Source organism: Battus philenor, unplaced genomic scaffold (assembly GCF_028537555.1).
Source record: "Battus philenor isolate CCGP_79_NKW_IND1 unplaced genomic scaffold, ilBatPhil1.0.hap1 SCAF_8, whole genome shotgun sequence".
Classification (NCBI taxonomy): domain Eukaryota; kingdom Metazoa; phylum Arthropoda; class Insecta; order Lepidoptera; family Papilionidae; genus Battus; species Battus philenor.
In genome coordinates, this window is record NW_027181748.1 from 11,986,246 (window position 1) to 12,005,569 (window position 19,324).

General features: G+C 36.1%; 3 protein-coding genes across 6 annotated transcripts in view; 1 reads left to right on the forward strand and 2 right to left on the reverse strand.

Moving 5' to 3' along the window:
* Positions 1–277: 277 nt before the first annotated feature.
* Positions 278–8,150, forward strand: LOC137931847 (putative leucine-rich repeat-containing protein DDB_G0290503). The gene is made up of 7 exons (XM_068775358.1): positions 278–448; positions 538–742; positions 2,097–2,170; positions 3,548–3,634; positions 4,644–4,760; positions 5,712–5,834; positions 6,459–8,150. Exons 1-7 carry the CDS (start codon positions 278–280, stop codon positions 8,148–8,150), a joined length of 2,469 nt encoding a protein of 822 aa, XP_068631459.1.
* A 332-nt stretch (positions 8,151–8,482) lies between these two features.
* Cont (Contactin) lies at positions 8,483–13,817 on the reverse strand. Its single transcript, XM_068774980.1, has 3 exons — positions 10,190–13,817; positions 9,918–10,103; positions 8,483–9,571 (listed from the first exon to the last, which is right to left on the reverse strand). Exons 1-3 carry the CDS (start codon positions 13,625–13,627, stop codon positions 9,257–9,259), a joined length of 3,939 nt encoding a protein of 1,312 aa, XP_068631081.1. The 5' UTR covers positions 13,628–13,817; the 3' UTR covers positions 8,483–9,256.
* A 2,082-nt stretch (positions 13,818–15,899) lies between these two features.
* LOC137931696 (uncharacterized) overlaps positions 15,900–19,324 on the reverse strand; it is a 70,709-nt gene continuing 67,284 nt past the window's right edge. For all 4 annotated transcript variants that reach the window (XM_068775182.1, XM_068775183.1, XM_068775180.1 and 1 more), the window contains 4 exons: positions 19,110–19,276; positions 18,799–19,010; positions 17,855–18,045; positions 15,900–17,539 (listed from right to left, as the gene is read on the reverse strand). In XM_068775182.1, coding sequence (XP_068631283.1) covers positions 17,315–17,539; positions 17,855–18,045; positions 18,799–19,010; positions 19,110–19,276 — 795 coding nt within the window. In that variant the 3' untranslated portion in view covers positions 15,900–17,314. The remainder of the gene's footprint in view (positions 17,540–17,854; positions 18,046–18,798; positions 19,011–19,109; positions 19,277–19,324) is intronic.

Consider the following 19,324-nt stretch of genomic DNA (forward strand, 5'->3'; position numbering starts at 1 on the left):
TTATTTAATTTAAAAAAGTCATTTATTGATAAATTTTTATGTTTTATTTGTATTAATATTATTTTGTATATCATGTAATAAAGTAGGCAATTTTAAATCTTAATAATTTTTTTTTGTTTTTTTTAATAACACTGGTATGACAAGAATTCCAACAATAACTTTTAAAAATAAATTGAAGTTTTCTTTTGTTTGTATCTTTCAAAACGCATTGTCAAATACTGTAAATTATAATAATAAGAAAGGATTGCATACTTATCACTTTTACATTTAAGCTAGGATGGCGCCAATTAGATATAGCCTACATTATGAAGATTACTCTGAACATTTAATGTCCAGATTTGGAAAATTACTACAAATGCAGTCTTTAGTAGACATGACATTAATGTGTAGCTCTCACACCTTACGAGTTCACAAAGCAGTCCTCGCAGCAAGTAGTGCATATTTCCAGGTACAAATAATTTTCTTTGTTTTTTTGAAATACTTGATATGATTTTAATGACAATCTCTAACACAATGCGGTTACCAATATTTTATTAGGAATTATTGCAAAAACAAACGGGAGAACCTCTGATTATACTAAAAATGCGCTTTAGTGTGCTGAAATCACTCGTGGAGTTTATGTATTGTGGTAAAACCCAATGTTTAGAAGAAAATTTGGATGAATTAGTTTCCGCAGCCCAGTTTTTGAAGATTAAGGGGCTATCTAAGGTTACGAAAGAAGGTCTTGGAATTACTAAACATAGTAAGTTGGTACGGCGCTCAATTAACATTTTAATAGTGTTAAATAGGGTTTTGTCGCTATTTTTATAAATATTTATAGTAACGAAACTACAAGCCTTTTCAATAAATTATACTTTTGTAATATTTATCACAAATCTTATCTTTTTAAAAACGTTGCACCTGTGTAGGGAAATTTAATTCGAACCAAATTACAAAATTATTTATGAAAATACCTTTTTTATAAAAAAAATGGTGTCGACGATAAATAGCATGGAGATCATTAAAACTAATTAGATTTATTTTTGCCGTGTTAGATGTGTTCGAGGCAAAGTTTAATTTCCTTTTATTTCTTCACCGCATCAGTTGAATAATTTATTATTTATAGGTTATGTTTAGCGTATATAATTGTTACATCATCTTTGCCTATCGGCAAATGGCTGTAACAACAAAATCCTTTACACTGTATATAAAAGTGATCAGTTTCTCTAGACCCCGCGTATTTACTAACGCTTTGGGGAATGTATAGAAATTGCGCATAATATTCTAAAAATGTACATCATATTATGTTTATCGCCACGTCTCTATAAACTAACGTTGGTACGTACGACAGGGTTCTATTCTTAGTGCAGCCATTTGCTTTTCTTGTGCATGATAAAACTAAATGCCGTCAATAAAACAGGGATCAGCTATTGGCAGAGCCTTCAAAGAAAGCCGCATCGTCACATAACATCAGATGGTTAAAGCAATCCAACACTAGTATATTTTAAAAATAAAAGACTTTATGATTATAAATATATAAATTAAATAAGATTGTTGTATGTAAGCTGCATGTTTATTCCATGCATAACGCTTTAACAGAATACATGTTGTTCCCTCGTAGGGGCCCTTGGAGCTAATCACTCCACGTAGCGTCCACCGAAGCGATCTAAGAGCTTGGTGGCCAAACTGCGGTAAAATAGTAGTACGTAACGACCCTAGCGGAGGCTCCACCGGAACCGTCGAGTTTAGTTACTTTAGAAAAAGTCTTAAGCTAGGCGCCCGCTTCGCCTTGCCACGGCAATCTGGCAGTAGTGACATTCCGGTGCAAAAAGGCGCTTGTATTGTAAAAGTTGAATATAAATAGTAATTCAACTGCGGTTATAATATTGTGAAGGAATCCCACAGTGGCACTCGTAATTCTGTACTTCAGCTGTTACTTGAGGTCTGTCAACAAAAATTATTCTCTCTTTACTTGATGTGTAACTTAGATCTGGACTCGCAAGTTAGTAATTAGACATGAATTTATATAGGTTCTAGTGTGTACAGTACAACATCGGTAATATAAAAAAATACACAAAGAGACGAGTTTAAATCCCTGCCTTGGTATTTATTTATAGGTGAACTGCCCATATTTACGCCGCCCGTGGTTATCAACCGGCCGCCGCAGTCTCTGATCGACTTGCATTCGCAGGTAACGGTTCACCGTAAAAAAAATATAAGTTAATAATGTATCCACATCCGAAAAGACGTAGAGAAGTTGCAAAGCACTCTCACATTGACCAAGACATCGGCATATGTGGATATGTAAAAGTCTAGTTGTTTGTTTATTATTTAACCATTGAGATGTGCAATGCATCAGTTGTTTTGTCACCTTCATAGACACAGCTGTTGGACGTCTACTTCGGGGCGTGACCTCCTATAGATTTCCAATAGGACTGGTTGTTCTGCTTTCCGCTTGGCCGTCCATGGCCTCTACTCCAGAACCTTAAGGCCCCCACGAGCATCAGTTCTGCGAGCTGTAAGACCTGTCTACTGCAAAATCGATTTGCCAACCCGCCAGGCTTAAATCTGTTACTGTTGTTCGTCTAAATATGTATAATAGATAAATAGATGATATTTATGTTATCATTTATTATCTATTAATATGTAATTGTAATGTACATTTGGTTCAAATAAAATACCTAAAATTGGTACTCTAGTTCATTTGTCAAACGGAACATTAGATTGCTATCTTGGTATCTTATACCTAACTCTATTATGTACAAAAGTAACTGACATAGGTCAGATGAAGTGGCAGTGGTAAGGCCACAAAGCAACGTTGAATTGACAGCCGCTGAGACCTTTCGGTTCTGGAGCGGAGACCACGAACTGGCAAGCGCAGCGAAGAACGTCCACAAGGTTGGACAAACGGTTAGAAGCTGGATGGCAGGCCGCTTCTAACCGGTTTTATTAAAAATTTATGGTTAGAGACTTATGTCCAACAATAGACATCCTCCTATAGCTGAAATAATAATGATGATAATGGTATAAGTTCAGCATATGGGACAACAGTACCTTCTATAAGTGTAAACTAGTAAGTTTGTAGTATTTACCTACATTTTTTAATATAGGCAGACATTTACTCAATACTGTGTTTTAAATATGTCTACATACCAATTGTAGTATATCTAGGAATATCTCTTCGCTGTAATTCTTAATTAATGATATTTTAAAACTCTGCGATGTAGGCTAGTGTTGTGATTTATTATTTCCTTATATTTTGTAATTGGAGCAGTGAGCAGTAATTTGGTTCCCGGGATACAACCTTATGTCGCACTCTGTGCATTCATTATATAGAATTGTCACTGCGCACAAACAAGTTTCTTGAGTATGGGCATGCACATACTACCACACTGTCATTGCTATACCAACTACCAAGCGTGGCCATTATGGTACACCCACCCATAGATGTCTTTGGGGGGTCTGTACGGTGCAGTGTGCTTCTATGAGCTGAAGCGACGTCTTCGTAATTACGATGTAGTCACTATTGTCTGATGAAGATTTATAATTGTAAGTAAATTTGTTTAAGGATACGGTGGAACCGAAACCACCCCCGGTGCCGCTGGGGGCGCAAAACTCTTGCCAGCCGGTAGACGGACTCAATCGAACTAACAAGGTACAGGTGCAATAAAAACGTGTAGTGCTACTGAAACCGCTATACCACTCCTAAGAAAAGCGCGACGAACTTAAGTAGGATGCAAGAGGAAATAGTGTTTAGGAAATTAATTAGGTTACCTTAATTATAAAAATGTCTTGTTTGACCTTTCCGCTTGGCATGCAAATTGGTTTGTCATTAGACAATAAAAGACAATTGGTTTTATAGGCATTGTGGAAGAAATTTGTCTTGAGTTTTGAATACGGAAGACAGACGTTTTTTTCTGTTATTTGTATTGTACCTATTACTTTTTCGAAAAATTCCGTCGTATCCACTTCTTAATATTTATTGAAATATCTTATTAGGTTAAGAATTTTCTTTTAATTTTTTACAGAACTTTCCTCTGACTCCATTAGACTAAGAATTCTATCAGTTTCTAAATTATAAACAATTGACGAGTAAGACGGAGTAATTATATTATATTTAATATTTGTATTTAAGTTTTTTACGTATTTCCCTCTTATTATTATATATTTTTCGTGTCTCGCCCACGTCGTTTCACTTCCCTAGAGTCTCGGAGTCACTCTTCCACGCGCGCCACTTTAAGACACACGACACGCCTGGGAAATATTCATCTGTTCGATTTTCTTTCTTGCTTTCTTCAGAAATTATTAATAGTTTAATGTACAGTAATAAATTATTTTCCAAATCCAGATTACTGTATATTGAAATTAATTATTGTTTAGCATCTATTCCTGCAGACTTTGTACTGCCAGACGTTATTGGCCCGTTGCATTCCAATAGAAAAAATAATGAATATAACATTTTGAGTGATCACATTATACATGGTAATTGAAAATACATAGGTGTAGGAGATTTAAAGCTTTTTGCTAACCTTTCTAAAGGTTTTTCATATAATCAATCATCATCCATAGTATAGTTTAACTCACCATTTTTGGTTTTAAGCGACTTATGCCAGCTTAAGTAATCTTCCCCGAAGGAATTTGTAAAGAGGCCCCTAACGCCGCAGGACATGGTGGTGCGCATCCCTTTCGACATCGAGAGTGGCGGCACCGCGGCCGCCGGCGCCGAGTACGCGGACGCGCCGCGCGCCGCACGCCCGCGCCGAGGCCGGCCCAGTGTACGGGTGCGGCCGCCTCCATTCCTTTATAAAATACACGAACGACACAAAGTAAAAACACAACATCTTTTTTGTGCGGAAATGCCTACCGCTCCGCGCTACTCACCTGATTGCCGGCCAGGATGTGCCAAGGCTACTATCATCTCTCTTGCTTAATATTTACATAGCAGTGTTTCACAAGCTTTTTTGTGACATGTACGCCCCCCCCCCCTCTTTGCATATTCCATAAATCTTATGCTTTTCACCAAACATTTAGTACAAATTTTGCTAATTATACTATTGTATTTTTTCTTCAGTTACATAATTTTTTGGAATTACCTATTGATTACAATGAAATAATAACACAAATGTCACAGGAAATGCCAATGCATATATGTTATTTAGTATATAAAATATTTATACTGGGAAGGTTGCGGTCAGCTTATGCGGTCTACGCATATTTTTATCGTCATCATGACAGTCGACATACACCTGCGGCAAAGCGTAAAACCCTAAAGATCGCTAGCATATCCGGTCTTGGCTTTGCCCGCATCCAGCGACTTGCCATGGGAAGTCAATTTCATGGGCTTGACTACGTCATCAATCCACCCAGCGAGGGACCAACCCGCAACGCGTTTACCGGCTCATGGGCACCATATGAGAACCTTTCGGCCAGTTATCAGTTACACTAGCGATTTGCCAAGGGGACACATCGCTAATATAACTACCAATTCAGACGAGCAACTCTTCGATGTACGTCGGTAACCTTGATTCTTCTGCGCATCTTCTAATTTCTGATTCGATCTCGCAGCGAAGATACACAAATGTCTTTTTAAATATTCATATCCATGTCTTGAAGACCACGAGACCGTGAGTAAAATGGTTTATGTTAAATAAATTGTAATATACGTACGTATTATTCTTCATAAAAATAACCCTGGCAAGTCAGTATTATATCAAAGAAATTGTTACGGACAGAGATCCGGTTGGGACGGCGGCAGCGCGCTGGGTCGGGCCACGGAGCGTGCACTGCTCCGCCGCGAGCAGGACTCTCGCAAAGCCATACACCAGCTCAAACACCTGCAGACCAGGCACATGCAGGTCTATCTTCAACTAGATATGGACTCTAGAGAATTTAGTGGTTTCAGATAAAACTAGTCAAATAACTTATTGTGCTAACTACTAATAAAAATGTATTTCGTTATAGTACCTAAGTCTCTGATTAGTCGTCGTCCATTGCTCTTGAAAATTTTACCCAGGAGCAATATATCTGTGCTTTATTATGTCTTTAGGCCTTAGGGGATTATAGAAACAACAATTAAAAAATAAGCGTTTATATCTATTTTATATAAAAAAATATTATTTTATCCATAACGGAATAACAGATACCAACATGTTGCAATAACCCAAATACTGAATTTTCATTATTTGGATACGTGGTTACAAATCTTAGGCATGAGCGAATGAACAGCTTTCACCAATACAAGTACTGGTGATAATCATTGCATCATAAGGACGTCAACTGTTGGCATTTAACGGTCCGTGGTCTTACCCAGCGGCCATTTGTTTTACGCGCTAGGTAATTACTATATTGCTCCTCGGAGAAATATTCCAAGGACAATGGAATGGGAAACTTTTGTCTTTTTTAATTTGATTTTTAAATGACGTTGAAAAACAAACATGTATTTGCACCTTAAAAATACTTGTTATCCATATTTTGCACAGGACTACATGGATCGAGTAACTCTATCACAAGCAGTCGATAGCATTTGTGATCCGGAATCCTCAACAAATAACTACTTAAACATGGATAACGACCTTATGTACATGGACCAGGCTGTCTCGTCCAACGCTTTGGACCCAACGCTGCCCTTTTCCAAAGAATCTTTAATGAGTGAGACCATAACATCGAGCTTTGCCAACGCAAGCACAACAAACTCTACGAACGACACAGCTGGCAGTGGCATCAGCACAGCTATGTCGCAATATGTAAATGCCTTAAAAAATGCCGGACTACCTACTGACTTGCCTATCCTCTTTGAGTCAGGCGACGGCTCCTACATAAATGTTAACGAACAGGTTCTTTTAGATATGGTACAGAGCAGTGAAATACAATATGAAGTTATCGAACAGCCTAATATAATCGAAAAGGTGGCCGATCCCAGCGAAATTAAAAGCATCGATGATTTATCCAAATCCATAGAGAGGGGAGAGATCCTTATGGGCTCTAAGAGTTATGGCAGCAGCAATTATGACAAAGACTCCCAATTCAGCCGGCATGAAGATGCGATCAACAGTTTAAGTGCTATTTTACCCGATAACCTAGAATCATTTGCTGAACAGCAAAATTATGTGGTCCTGGGTCAAGATCTACAAGAGAACCCGCCTAACATGGACTCTGTAAACTCACACGACTTTTCGTGTATTGACAGTGATATGCAGTTCTTTACAAAGTCAATGAGTGACGACGTGAAAAAGTTTTATGAAGACCAGCAGCTGAATGACGCACGAGTCATGGAACAACTTTGTCCAAGCACATCTCTGGACACTAGTTTTAACATGTCCTTGTTAGACTCTAAGATCTCTAATCTTAACGAGAACATGTCACAATCGTACAGCAATATGAACAATGAAGATCTGAGACGAAACGACGACTGCTACGATTTTAGTTTGCAATTACCTCAAGGCTCTGATTTTAAGGAAGACCCTCTCGATTGTTTGATCTCAAGTTCGAAACAAAGCGACGATGAAAGAAACGATTTTAATGATCGTGACGAATTAGACAAAAGAGCACAAGAACGTGATGACTTAATTAAAGATTTAATGAATATTGAAGAAAAAATTAAGCTTGAAAACAGCTCAAGCATTATAGGAGAGGATAAAGATTCTTCAGTTTCAAATGGCGATTTTAACGTTGAAGAAGTATTTCAGAAAGAAACTTGTGAATTGAATAAAACAGATCATAACGAGGCTAGTATAGAAAATTCAGAACACAATGTGCCCAACGAATTACAATGGAACGATGTTGCTCTAAGTGAAAATGCCCTTGAAAAATGCGAAACCGGAGATATGTTAAATGATTCAAAAAGTGACCTTAGTCACGACAAAAGCAAAGAAACAAATTATTCAGATCCAGTAATTGATTTAACAGAACATATCAAACTCAAAACGAACCAATGGGATGATTTATTGAATGAAGACGAGGTAAATAAGGATAATTTAGAATCTTGTTCAAATCATATTGCAGATACGTTGGAAGGAAATATACCGTTTGCTGTGGGGTTACTTCCGTTAAAACAGATCCAAACAGCTGATGACGAGGTCTTATTAAAAAGGAAAAAAACAATCGACTCCGATACTTTAGATACCGTGGATGCTAAATGTTTAAAACGAAAAGTGAAATATAAGAAAATGTGACAGCCTCGTGTTATTTAATAAATGATAGTTACTTCAAAATGTTTTATTTTGTTCCGTTGCTCGCTTCCTTGCAGGCTATTGACGCTTTACAGATTACTTGCCCTGCACTTTCACCAGCTAAAAATCCTGTGGGGTGACCAAAATTCTTGATTGCTGCCGAAAAATGCTTATACACGATTTGAAATATTAGACTGATGACAGTTAATAAAATATCATTGCCTCATATATAACATAGACGATGTTATCGATGCAATCGAAGTTATTGCCATAGATACTCACGTAATCGTTGAGAATAGTAGTATTAGAGTAAAAAAAAAGTTTGTGTGGGACATGTTTATTTAAATAGACATAAATCCTTCTTTATAAAAGGCGAAGAACAGAGTGTACAAAAATAATGAGTTACAAAGGTGCCAACAAGCAATACACACAGCAAATATACACACATAATATGTATTTATAATATTATAGCAAAAATTAGTCTATGAATATTTCTTAAACTAATTTTTCTTACTTTTTTGTTCTTAATATACAAAAAAGGTACACATTCCCACTTTTATTGGTTTGTACAATAAATCTTAATCTATGTCGTTTCTCGAAAATGGCTCGGATTGGTGGTATAGAGTAAGCGCGGATTATTCGAAGTTTACGTCATTATAACTAAGTATAAAATAACACAGTGTATTATTGTATAATATGATATGGACACTAAACTCAAATTTATACAAATTATATCATCCAATTATTAATATTTATTGTCTAATTCTAAAGTACAAAAATAGATTTAGTCTTAAGTATAAATAAAATTTTAACAGTAAAAATTAATAACTCTTCATATAAAATGTCTTATTATAGTTCTATACTACTATAGAGAAAAATGAGGGATTTAAAAAAGAAAATATTGCAATATCTGAAATAAAGCTTTAACTGGTACATAAAATATAAAACAAAATGGGCGGATATAATATCACAACCTACAAAAGCTGCACCTAAAATAAATATTAAAAAATATATAATGTAATAACATAAAAAACATGAGAAACGAATTTGAGATTAAATTAAGGCAGATCCCTTTTGAAACTCATATAAATAAAAAAACTTAATCTTAATCATGAGACAAAAATATTATTAATAAAGTGTACACAAACTAACAGTAACAGTAGAGCTTTAATTGTAAGACACTCCTGTTGAAAAGCTGCATCTCTTACATAATACCCATATGCATCACTATGGTAGTCACCCATCTGGAAAGTGATTGGTGGTGAAGACATCCTTCCATCTCCACCATTTGAGTATGCAAGGACTCGGAGATTATATGACTTGCCGGGTGTCAGACTAGTTACATAAGCTTCCAACTTCTGTTCCACTGGTACAAGGGTGTCATTGGCCGTGCTCATATCTTGATCTATCTCCCAAACCCTCACCTGATAAAAAAAATTATTTATCAATACAAGCTGGTTAATTCTTATCACCATTTGCATACACATGACAACAATCCATGGGAAACTACTTCTTAATGAGATTGATAAAATACATTCCAATGTAAAAAAATAAGTAAGTTTATATTCTATATTGGCAGAATATAAACTTGAGCCCCGAATATAAACTCTATCCAGAAAAATTATAGGTACATATAAGATAACTACCTATTTTCCTAAAATGACTTATTGGTGTAAAAATTTCAATTTGAAAATAGAAGCAATTGTTGCCAAATTTTTGGTGCTATTCATTTTTGAATTATTTTATTTGTATAACTTGTAGAGTACATACCTTATATCCGATAAGAGGTTCTTCTTCATCCGTGGGCTGCACGTACCGCCACACGACGCGAACAGTGCTCGGATTGACCGCCCACACGTTGACCGATGCGGGCGGCTTTTGCGGCGCCTTGCGGAACGTGCGCTCCAAGTATCGCTCGCTCTCTGGACCTTCACCCGCTGAATTAAACGCCATTACCTGAAAAATATTTTTGAATTGAATATATTAATTTTTGCAACACTTCATTTTACTTTATTTTTAACTTAAATCAGACGAATTCTTACCTTGACGTAGTAATACGTATCTGGCTGCAAACCTACAATCAGAGCCCAGTTCCGAGTTGTTCTTGACAGGTAATAAATGCACTCCTCTTCCTTGTTCGCTTGTTTCCAATACTTAAGTCTGTGGCCTATGAGCTTGCCGCGCAATCGGTCGCGCGACTGGTCTATCGGATCCCACGTGACATTGAGAGCGGTGGAATTAAACGAACGCGAGGACACTTGCTGCGGAGCCACTTGCGGCATGTCCTCAGCCGAATATATCGTCACGACCTCACTCTCGGGACCTGCGCCTAAGTTGTTCAATGCTTGGACTTTCACGTTATATGCCGTAAAGAAATAATTTAACGAGACATGAACAACGTGCATGCCGACATTTCCATACTCCTTGAGTAAAAGCGACTGAAATTCGACTTCCGTTCCGTTGCGACGCCAAAATATTTTGTAATGAATGCCAGGTCCATTTTGCAAATGAGGCGGCAGCGGAGTCCAAGTAATGGTGAGGTCGCCAATCTTTCCGCCGCCTCCGCCCACGTTTGCAGGGGCCTGATACGGCTTGTCAGGCAGGGTTGAGAATTGCGGGCTCGGACTCGAAGGTTTCCCTACCCCTAAAGCGTTAACCGCTTGCACCCTAAATTCGTATACGGAACCAGGCATAAGCGCCGTATTTATAATTGCTCGCTTGCGACCATTGTACCGATCCACCTCCACAATGTTGGCTACATTATCGCTTACGACGCTCCACGAGGAATTCCACTGCGTGCGCCCGGTGACGACGTACGCGGTTATAGGGCGACCGTTGGAGTTGCTATCCGTCCATTCGAGGGTTACTGTTGTGCGGCCTATGTTCATTATTTGCAGGCCACCGGGGGCTCCGGGCGGACCTTCTATTCGCAACTGAGTGTGAGAGGAAATGCGCCCAATAGCCGACTTGACAACACATTCGTAATCGCCCACATCCGATAAGCTGACGTCAAATATAGTCAACTCCCCGCCGTCTATCTTAATCCTTTTATCGGCGTAAATATCCGACTCATCCTTAAGGCGCATTCCGTTATGATTCCACAGGTACGCTGTGTCCAGGATGGGATCAACTTCGGCGTTGCAATGTAAGAATATAACTTCACCTACTTGTGTGGTTATTCGTGGAGGCAGGCGTTCTAGAAATCGTGGAGTTCTGAGTACAATTAGGCGTCCCCTGCTTTCGTCAGATCCATATTGGTTTTTTGCTACACAAGTGTAAACACCTTCATCGTCCCTAGAGAGTTGTCGAATGATGAGATTCCCTGTCTCGGTTATGAAACGTTTACCACCAGCTCCTATAACAATGTTATCTTTTTTCCAAGTAAATGTGGGTTTGGGTGCAGCTTCAGGGTTACATTTTAGTGTGACATTACCACCTTCCGAACCATATGTTTCGGATTCCAAAGGTCTCTTCTTAAAGGAAGGTTTTAACGACAAAACACGCAATTGTCCTGTTGAATATTTAGCCTTTAACTGGTTCTTTGCTTCACACTGATACATTCCTGGGTCTCTTACTGGGTCTAGAAACTTTATTATCAACACATTATCCTGTATAATATATCTATCCCTGTCCTCATCCTCTAAAGTGTCCATGGACAGTTTAACACCATTTTTCCACCAAGTGTAGTTAACGTCAGGAATGCCAAATGCTTCACAATTCCAATGCAAATCTCCTTTGTTGTCCATGTGTTTATTTGACAATGGAATTGTAAAGTTAGGCTCAGCCTGGACTTTCAAAAAGACACTACTTTGTATGTGAGCTCTATCATTGCGAACATCACAAATATATTCACCTTCATCTTCTACTCCTACATTATGTATAGTGAGAACTCGGTCAAAATTACTGTAATGGGCTTTTCGTGGGATATTACCATTCTTTCTTGTCCAATTATATGATGGTACCGGATAACCAAAAGAAATACATTCTAATCTCACTTCTTGCCCTACAACCGGGGCATCAGGAAATAGTTTAGGAAAATTGTTTGGGAATTTGAGTTGTTGATAATCAGAGTGTGGATAAACATATAATGGGAAAAAAGGACCATTCCTCCCAGCATCTGACACCTTGCTCATTACATTGCAACTATAGTTACCTCTGTCAATAGTTTCTAGAGCTGAAAAATATAACCCACCATCATATGATACAAAAACACGCTTGTCTTCCTCAACAAGATTTGGGAAATAGTTTCGGGCCCAAAGGAAATTAACAGAAGGATAATATGATGGAGCGTCACAAGACATGACCTTACCCCAATACTGATTTCCACTTTCAATAGGTCTTTTTTGATTGAATTCTCTAATAAAGCCAAATGACAAGCGAACAGATTCTGAGCGGACAGTGCCAAATTTGTTAGAGGCTGTGCAGTGATACTGTGCATTATCTGTGTCTGCATTGGGATTGTAAATCATCAGTGTGCCACCACTTAAAATGAACCTCGAGTCTGATAAAGGATCTATTTCTGTAAAAACAAGTTTGTCAACTTGATAGTTCTCCCGGAACCATTTATATGTAGGTGCTGGAAAACCACCAGCTATACAAGTTAATTGAATGTAATGGTTTCTAAGAGGATCATAAATTGTGTCAACTGGCTCTTTAGTGAAATATGGACCTCTTGGTATGGCTTCAGGGTCAAACCTATCCAATCCATATGTGAATGAGCGTTCTTCCTCTATTAAGTAATGCAGCCTTTGTGTTTGTCCCTCACAAATAAAATGATAGTATTGTGTGCCTTCTACTGGAGCAAGACCCCAACGACCTTCTTCATGTATAAATCTGTATACTAAGTAGTCTAATGGATATAAGTTATAACTTGTTAATGCCAGTTTACGGTCATCAAAGAATGCATTTTCTAAACCAGTTAATTGCGATCCATCGCCTTCATTAGCCCAATAGCCGGGTGATTGTTGATGAGCACCAATGTACCAGGAACCCTTTTGTGGGTCTAACTTCATGAGATTAGTTATGATAAAACCATGTTCTTCTGGTGTATTGACCGACGCCAAGTCCGCACTATACGCTTGACAAATTTTACGTGCTTCATTCCTGGGCCTATCCGGTGATTTTGTAAAGCGATAACATGATTCTCTATAACGAATCCAATTGGGTGGACACCTATATCTTTCCTCGTAATCTAACCCTGCGTAGTAGTTAGCTGTGTTCTGAGGATCGATATCGTTCTCACCGTTGTTATAAGTATCAGAACTAGGATTATTTTGATAAAAAGAACTTTGCGGCTGAACATACTCATTCCCATTAACTGGAAAGCTACCGTAAGGAGGCTGAGAATTAGGTCGGTATGCGGAGGTGTTTTGACTTAAATCAGATTGCTGTAAATAGTTTTGATTAAATTGGTTTGAGGTTTCTAATCCCTGACTATTCACATAACAAGTAACGGTCAACAGAGTTAAAAAATTCTTCATGTTTTTATATTTACACCATAAAACAGGATTAATTTAGTCAATTTACACTTTGTCACCACATACTTAAAGAAAACGTAGTCTCAACAAACTTCGTTTTTTTATAAATTTCTTCACAGTTAAACAATAAAGCGAGTATACACAGATTTGCCTCGCCCTGTTTCACAAATTCGTACACCGTCAGTAAAGCTGTTATTTGATACCACAGATTACGAATAAACAGATAAACTTATGTACAGATAAACCCTTCATTGTTTCTGCATCATCAATTTGACGTGTTTGGTAATCACGATTTTTTTCACTCAAAGCTTTTTAATATAAATAAGTATTTAATATTTATAAAACTAAGTATGTGTGAAAATAAACAAATTAAAATCATTGGGTAATTTTTAGAAAAAATTACACGATTATCAAGAGGCCACATATTTTTTTAATCAAAAAATGTTATAAAATGTGTTTTTCAATTATGGAATTGTATTGTTAAATATAAAAATTGTACACGCATATATAAAAATCGTACATTTTATTAACACATTTTAAGCGGGGCAGCTAAAAATACCCATTTCGCAGACTATTGTCTTCAGCAGATATGTAGATACATATCATTCGCATGTGCTTATTCTTATTGTGGTAACGTAATAGACGTTCCAGCACATAGAATTCACGAATTTAGTCATGTCGGTGACACACGCGCGGTCCAGCTGATACAATTCCGTGATGTCGAACGCCGAACGGCTCTTGTTGTTAAGAAATATAATTCTTTACTGCTATGAAATAATTACCGTACCGTAGTACCCTATGATTTTTCTTCATTTTCTTAACTGTTGTATGTTTCATAATTTCGCATTTTTTTGTGGCCCCTGGTTTTGGGGACCTTTCGTCCCACCCCCTATTTAGTTAGGAACGGGGATTTGTTGTGGGCAATAATTTTTTCAGTTCTCTTTTAATTTTACAGTTTCTTTCCTCTTCTTTTGCTCTTTAATATTTGCTCTATTACATTATTTATTTATCTTTATTCCTTTATTATTTATAATATACATTTCTACAATTTTTATCTTCAGTTTCTTTCATTTATTCCGTTTCTTTACTATTTACATTTTGTTTTGTTTTCTTATTTTAATTAAAGAAAGGTGTTCAGCTTTCTTCGTCTGCCATATTTTCGCATGTTATTTCTATGCAAGTTTGCGAACTTTAATCTCGCGATCTTTATAAACTCTTTTAGATGTTATATTTGTAACTATATTAGTTAGGTATATCACTTTCAACCTGCAAATGGGTTTCCTATCCAGTTGAAACATATTAACTTAGTGGCATGAGCCTCCAAAACCGTATAGTAGTAAACATTCTTGATAAAGAATAAATATCATCTGTAAAACTTAAAATTTTTAATTTTTCTTTTCAATCCCATATTAAGTACTTCTATTCTTGGTCGAGGTATCTATTTTATGAATAAAATTATAAACCAGCTCAAAGAGCGCCATAAATTTTAAAATCATCATATTTAGGACATATTTAAAAATGTAATAGTTGCAGTAGGAATAAGTACTTATTTTATAAATTAAAAAAGCTGTTAAAATTTTAATGGTTGCATACACTAAATTAATGCTTCATAGCTAAACACCCGTGTTTAGATGCTCACATTTTTAAATCCATGCTACTTCTTACAATCTACAATAAAACCCATTTAAATTGATCACTTTCTTTATTTTTATGTTACCAACAAAGAAGTATTGTGTCAATAGTTATTATAATAATACTTATACTGTATGTACTGCTAACAACGGAGAGGCATTACACATTGTGAAAGTATACAACTGTATAAATTATCAGTTAAACATGTTCAAAATTTTATTCTTTTCACATCATTTCCGCGCACAGTTTATCTCCCTTATATTATTTCATCACAGATTTATCATGTACTTGTTCGTTTCTTGTCTCTACAAAGAAATGTAGGGCGGGACATGGCCACAAACTGCGGAATATAAAAACACTGCGAAATTTATACAATTTTCCGAAATTCTACATTTATATAATGCACCAAATAATTGCCATTACCTTAGTGTGTTGCAAGAAGGACGTGTCGTATTTTTTTAGACAAGATATCACTTCCGAATAAGTTAACAAATAATTTGATTGAATATTTGTATTATTTACAATGTTAATAATTTTCAATTATCTTAATAAGATTTTATAAATTTTCCTAATTTCTTAATGCGCTGTATGAGCAATAACATAAATTGATTAAAAATATCGAAAATAATTGTACAATAATAAAATGTATTTTGGGTAGACAAATATTGGCAAACATAACAATGAACAAAAATGTACACACTAAATAATAGAAGAAAAAATATTTGCTAACATAATCTCAAAACATGATTTGACATTAAAGTGCAACATACTAAATGAACGAACACAACATTTTAATGGATTAATAATCCAGTGATGTCATCACGACAGTGTTGCAAGCCTCACTGAACAGACTTTTGGACATAAGAAATGACTATCCACATAACACAACATAGAATTAACTAAAGCTCAGGACATCATTACAATCAAATTACAACAATGTGAAAAAATTGCTTCAAAGTTTCTTGAACAATTGAACATAATATATATCAATTATACCAGAGTACTGGTGATCCATTCAAACCCATGGAACAGCGGGGCAAAATGAACACTTCCTTACATTCATATTACTCTGTGGAATAAGTACATTGATGTTAGCTGCGTCCACTATTCAACCCTGTGCCGGCCATCTCAGTTTTACAAAAAAATTCATCTACCCATGTCTATAAGACATGCACGTATACTATTGCACACACAGATCAAATTATGCTACAAACTTACATTGTATTATGGTAACTGTATCTCGTTAATTTATTATCTACAATTATACTATAAAATTGCCGAAGCATTTCCATTACTATTACTAATTAACCCAAGAACACCATACACCGACATTAAATAGCACCCATAAGAATATCATACACAAAGCGACGATTAAACTATTTACACTACTACTATATACACAATGTACAGAACTCCTTGAGAGTGCAAACTACATTTCTCAAAAGTCTACTTGAGTGATGTGAAACAATTTAATTATGTAATGGCTGCCTTAAATTATACAGTCTCATAAATCGAATATTCTTTGTTTGTTCCTAAATGAGATATATCCTTGTTCACTAAGATGTATCAGTCAAATCAAATTTTAAAGATCCTAAGGAATCATTGTATAGTTTCTTAAACAGTGCTGTTTTATTATGCTTACAATATTACTACTAACTTTCACATAGAAAGCTTTTTTTATAATCTATGTGTAGAAAGCTTGTTCTCGTATGAGGTGTCACATTGAAGTTAATTAATTGTAAACCTCGATACAAATAACTGTTAGTGCTATTTTTGCGTCATATTCTAATAGGATTTACATATTGCCAATTTATGTAATAGATAAAAACCGTAATTATTTCAAAATATTTATTCCCTATTATTTAAGGAAATTTGTTTGATTGAGTAAAAATTTCCGTTTTGTATATCTCTATACAAAAGGGGTAATATATCTATATTTATGATAATAAACATATTCTGTGGTATTGTGTGTTCATTTCCAGTTAAAATTTATCAAGTCCCGTAGTTACAGTTTCGGAACCCAGCACGAACACATCATTGTAGATAATTCACTTAATATCAGCTAACTAATACAGTCTCAATTTTTAGGAGTTGTCTCAACTTGTCCGTGACTCTAATTAAAGCCACTTTGGAAGCTCGAACGTTTACTTTTTCTCCGGCGCATAATAACTGATGGCACTGCGCTCTTTCCAGAAATTCTTGTGTGCGAATCTCCCGCAACAATTCCTTCGGTGAGCCTGAACCACAATGGATTTGCTTCAATAGACTCTCTTTTGATTTAATCTGAAATTTAAAAACAAAAACTTTAAGCCCTGGCTAAAAAAGAGTGAACTTGAACAAATCGTATTTAGGACATTGACAAATAATTCTGATCGTATTGATTCCTTAAAATAAAAGGTAATTTAATTGAGTCATCAGTTAAGCAACTATTTATAATTTACTACCAATAATCGAGAATAATACTACTAATAAATACATACTTAATTGTTCATTACATCAATGCCTTGACATTTCGAAGTTGCTTTGCAAAGTCTATTAGGAAGAATAAATATTTGTTTCATTGTTTCATTGATATAAAATCAATAATAGCGTTATTACCTGTAATACGTTAGTAATGTCCTGTAGCAAACACCACAAACCGTCGACCGGTTGGCCAGAACTGGTCCGCAGACTGTAAAATGGTGGTAATGGTGCGTCGGTGGTTTGTATCTCTATGCTGCAATCTGGCGGAGGTGGCGGAGAGGAAGGTGGTGGCGACAACAGGGGGTCACAGCCGAGCTCTTCCCGATCTGGAAATTCATTTATATTTCATTTCATATAATACACGTTCTTTCTTTGCTTTATTGGTTGAGGTTTATCGAAATATTAACTTCAAAAAGAAACTAAATATTTTACTAAGAATTAAATACAGGTGTTTAAAGATACTATGAAGAGCTAATTTACCGATTACGACTTAGGCAAAAAAAAATTATAATTAATAATTTATAGCAGCACATAATCTTGCTATAAACAATATATTGAGAAAATTGTTGCCCAGTTTAAGAGATTTTAATAGTTATAGTGCTCTTTAAACTGGACTTTAGTTTTATTTATGACATTGTACATACCTCTACCAGGAATAAAAGTAAACTCCATAAATGTAAAATGAAACAAAGTTAATCCAATGATTGATAAAGAATATATACTATCTGTTTACTGGCGCACGATTTTTGAAGTAGTGAGTTAATACTATGTAAGCTTCAACTGAATACTGAACTCATTTGTACGATATTTTAAAGGGCCAAAAATTCGATAACATTCAAATCTCACACCTTGAGCAAACACAAAGTGCGTGACGCGAGAAGGGGTCTTGTCGCTAAGGCATTTACCGGAAGTTTAGTCCCAGAAGTTCAGTAGTAATTAGATAATATTATTTATAAAAAATAATTTCAAAGAGATAACTTTTCCTGTAAATTAACAAATTGATTTATTATAAGAATTTTTTAAATGTTAACTAACTCATGGCCCACCCTGTATTAAGAATTTTAATACTTTCAACTCACCGGTAATATCAGTGAGTGGAGGAAACCTCCAGGGTTCGACCGCATGTCCTTGCACATCGGCTATGTGCAGCCGCAGCAAAATCTCGGCTGTGCCCTCAGCTAACTCTTCTGGGGTTTGTCCCGCGTAAGTCCCCAGAAGGGGATCAGCTCCATAAGCCAATAAAAGACGGATAACTTCCACGTGACTATTCTCGCACGCTTCGTGTAATGGTCTGGAAATTAATATTATGTTAACAATAACCACAAACTATTGTGTTTAAGAGAAATTATAAATGGAACAAAAGTAAGACCACCGCCTTAATAATTGTTACCTGATTCCTCCTTGGGCGGCTGCAGACACATTTGCGCCATATTGCAGTAGTAAGCGAGCGATACGGACGTGACCCTTCGCAGCTGCGACATGTAATGGCGTAAATCCTGCGTTGTCCTTCGCAGATGGATCAGCTTCCATTTTTTCTAAACAATAGGCAACGCAATCCTGGAATTCAATTGATATTTAATACTTTCAAATATCTTTTAACGACAT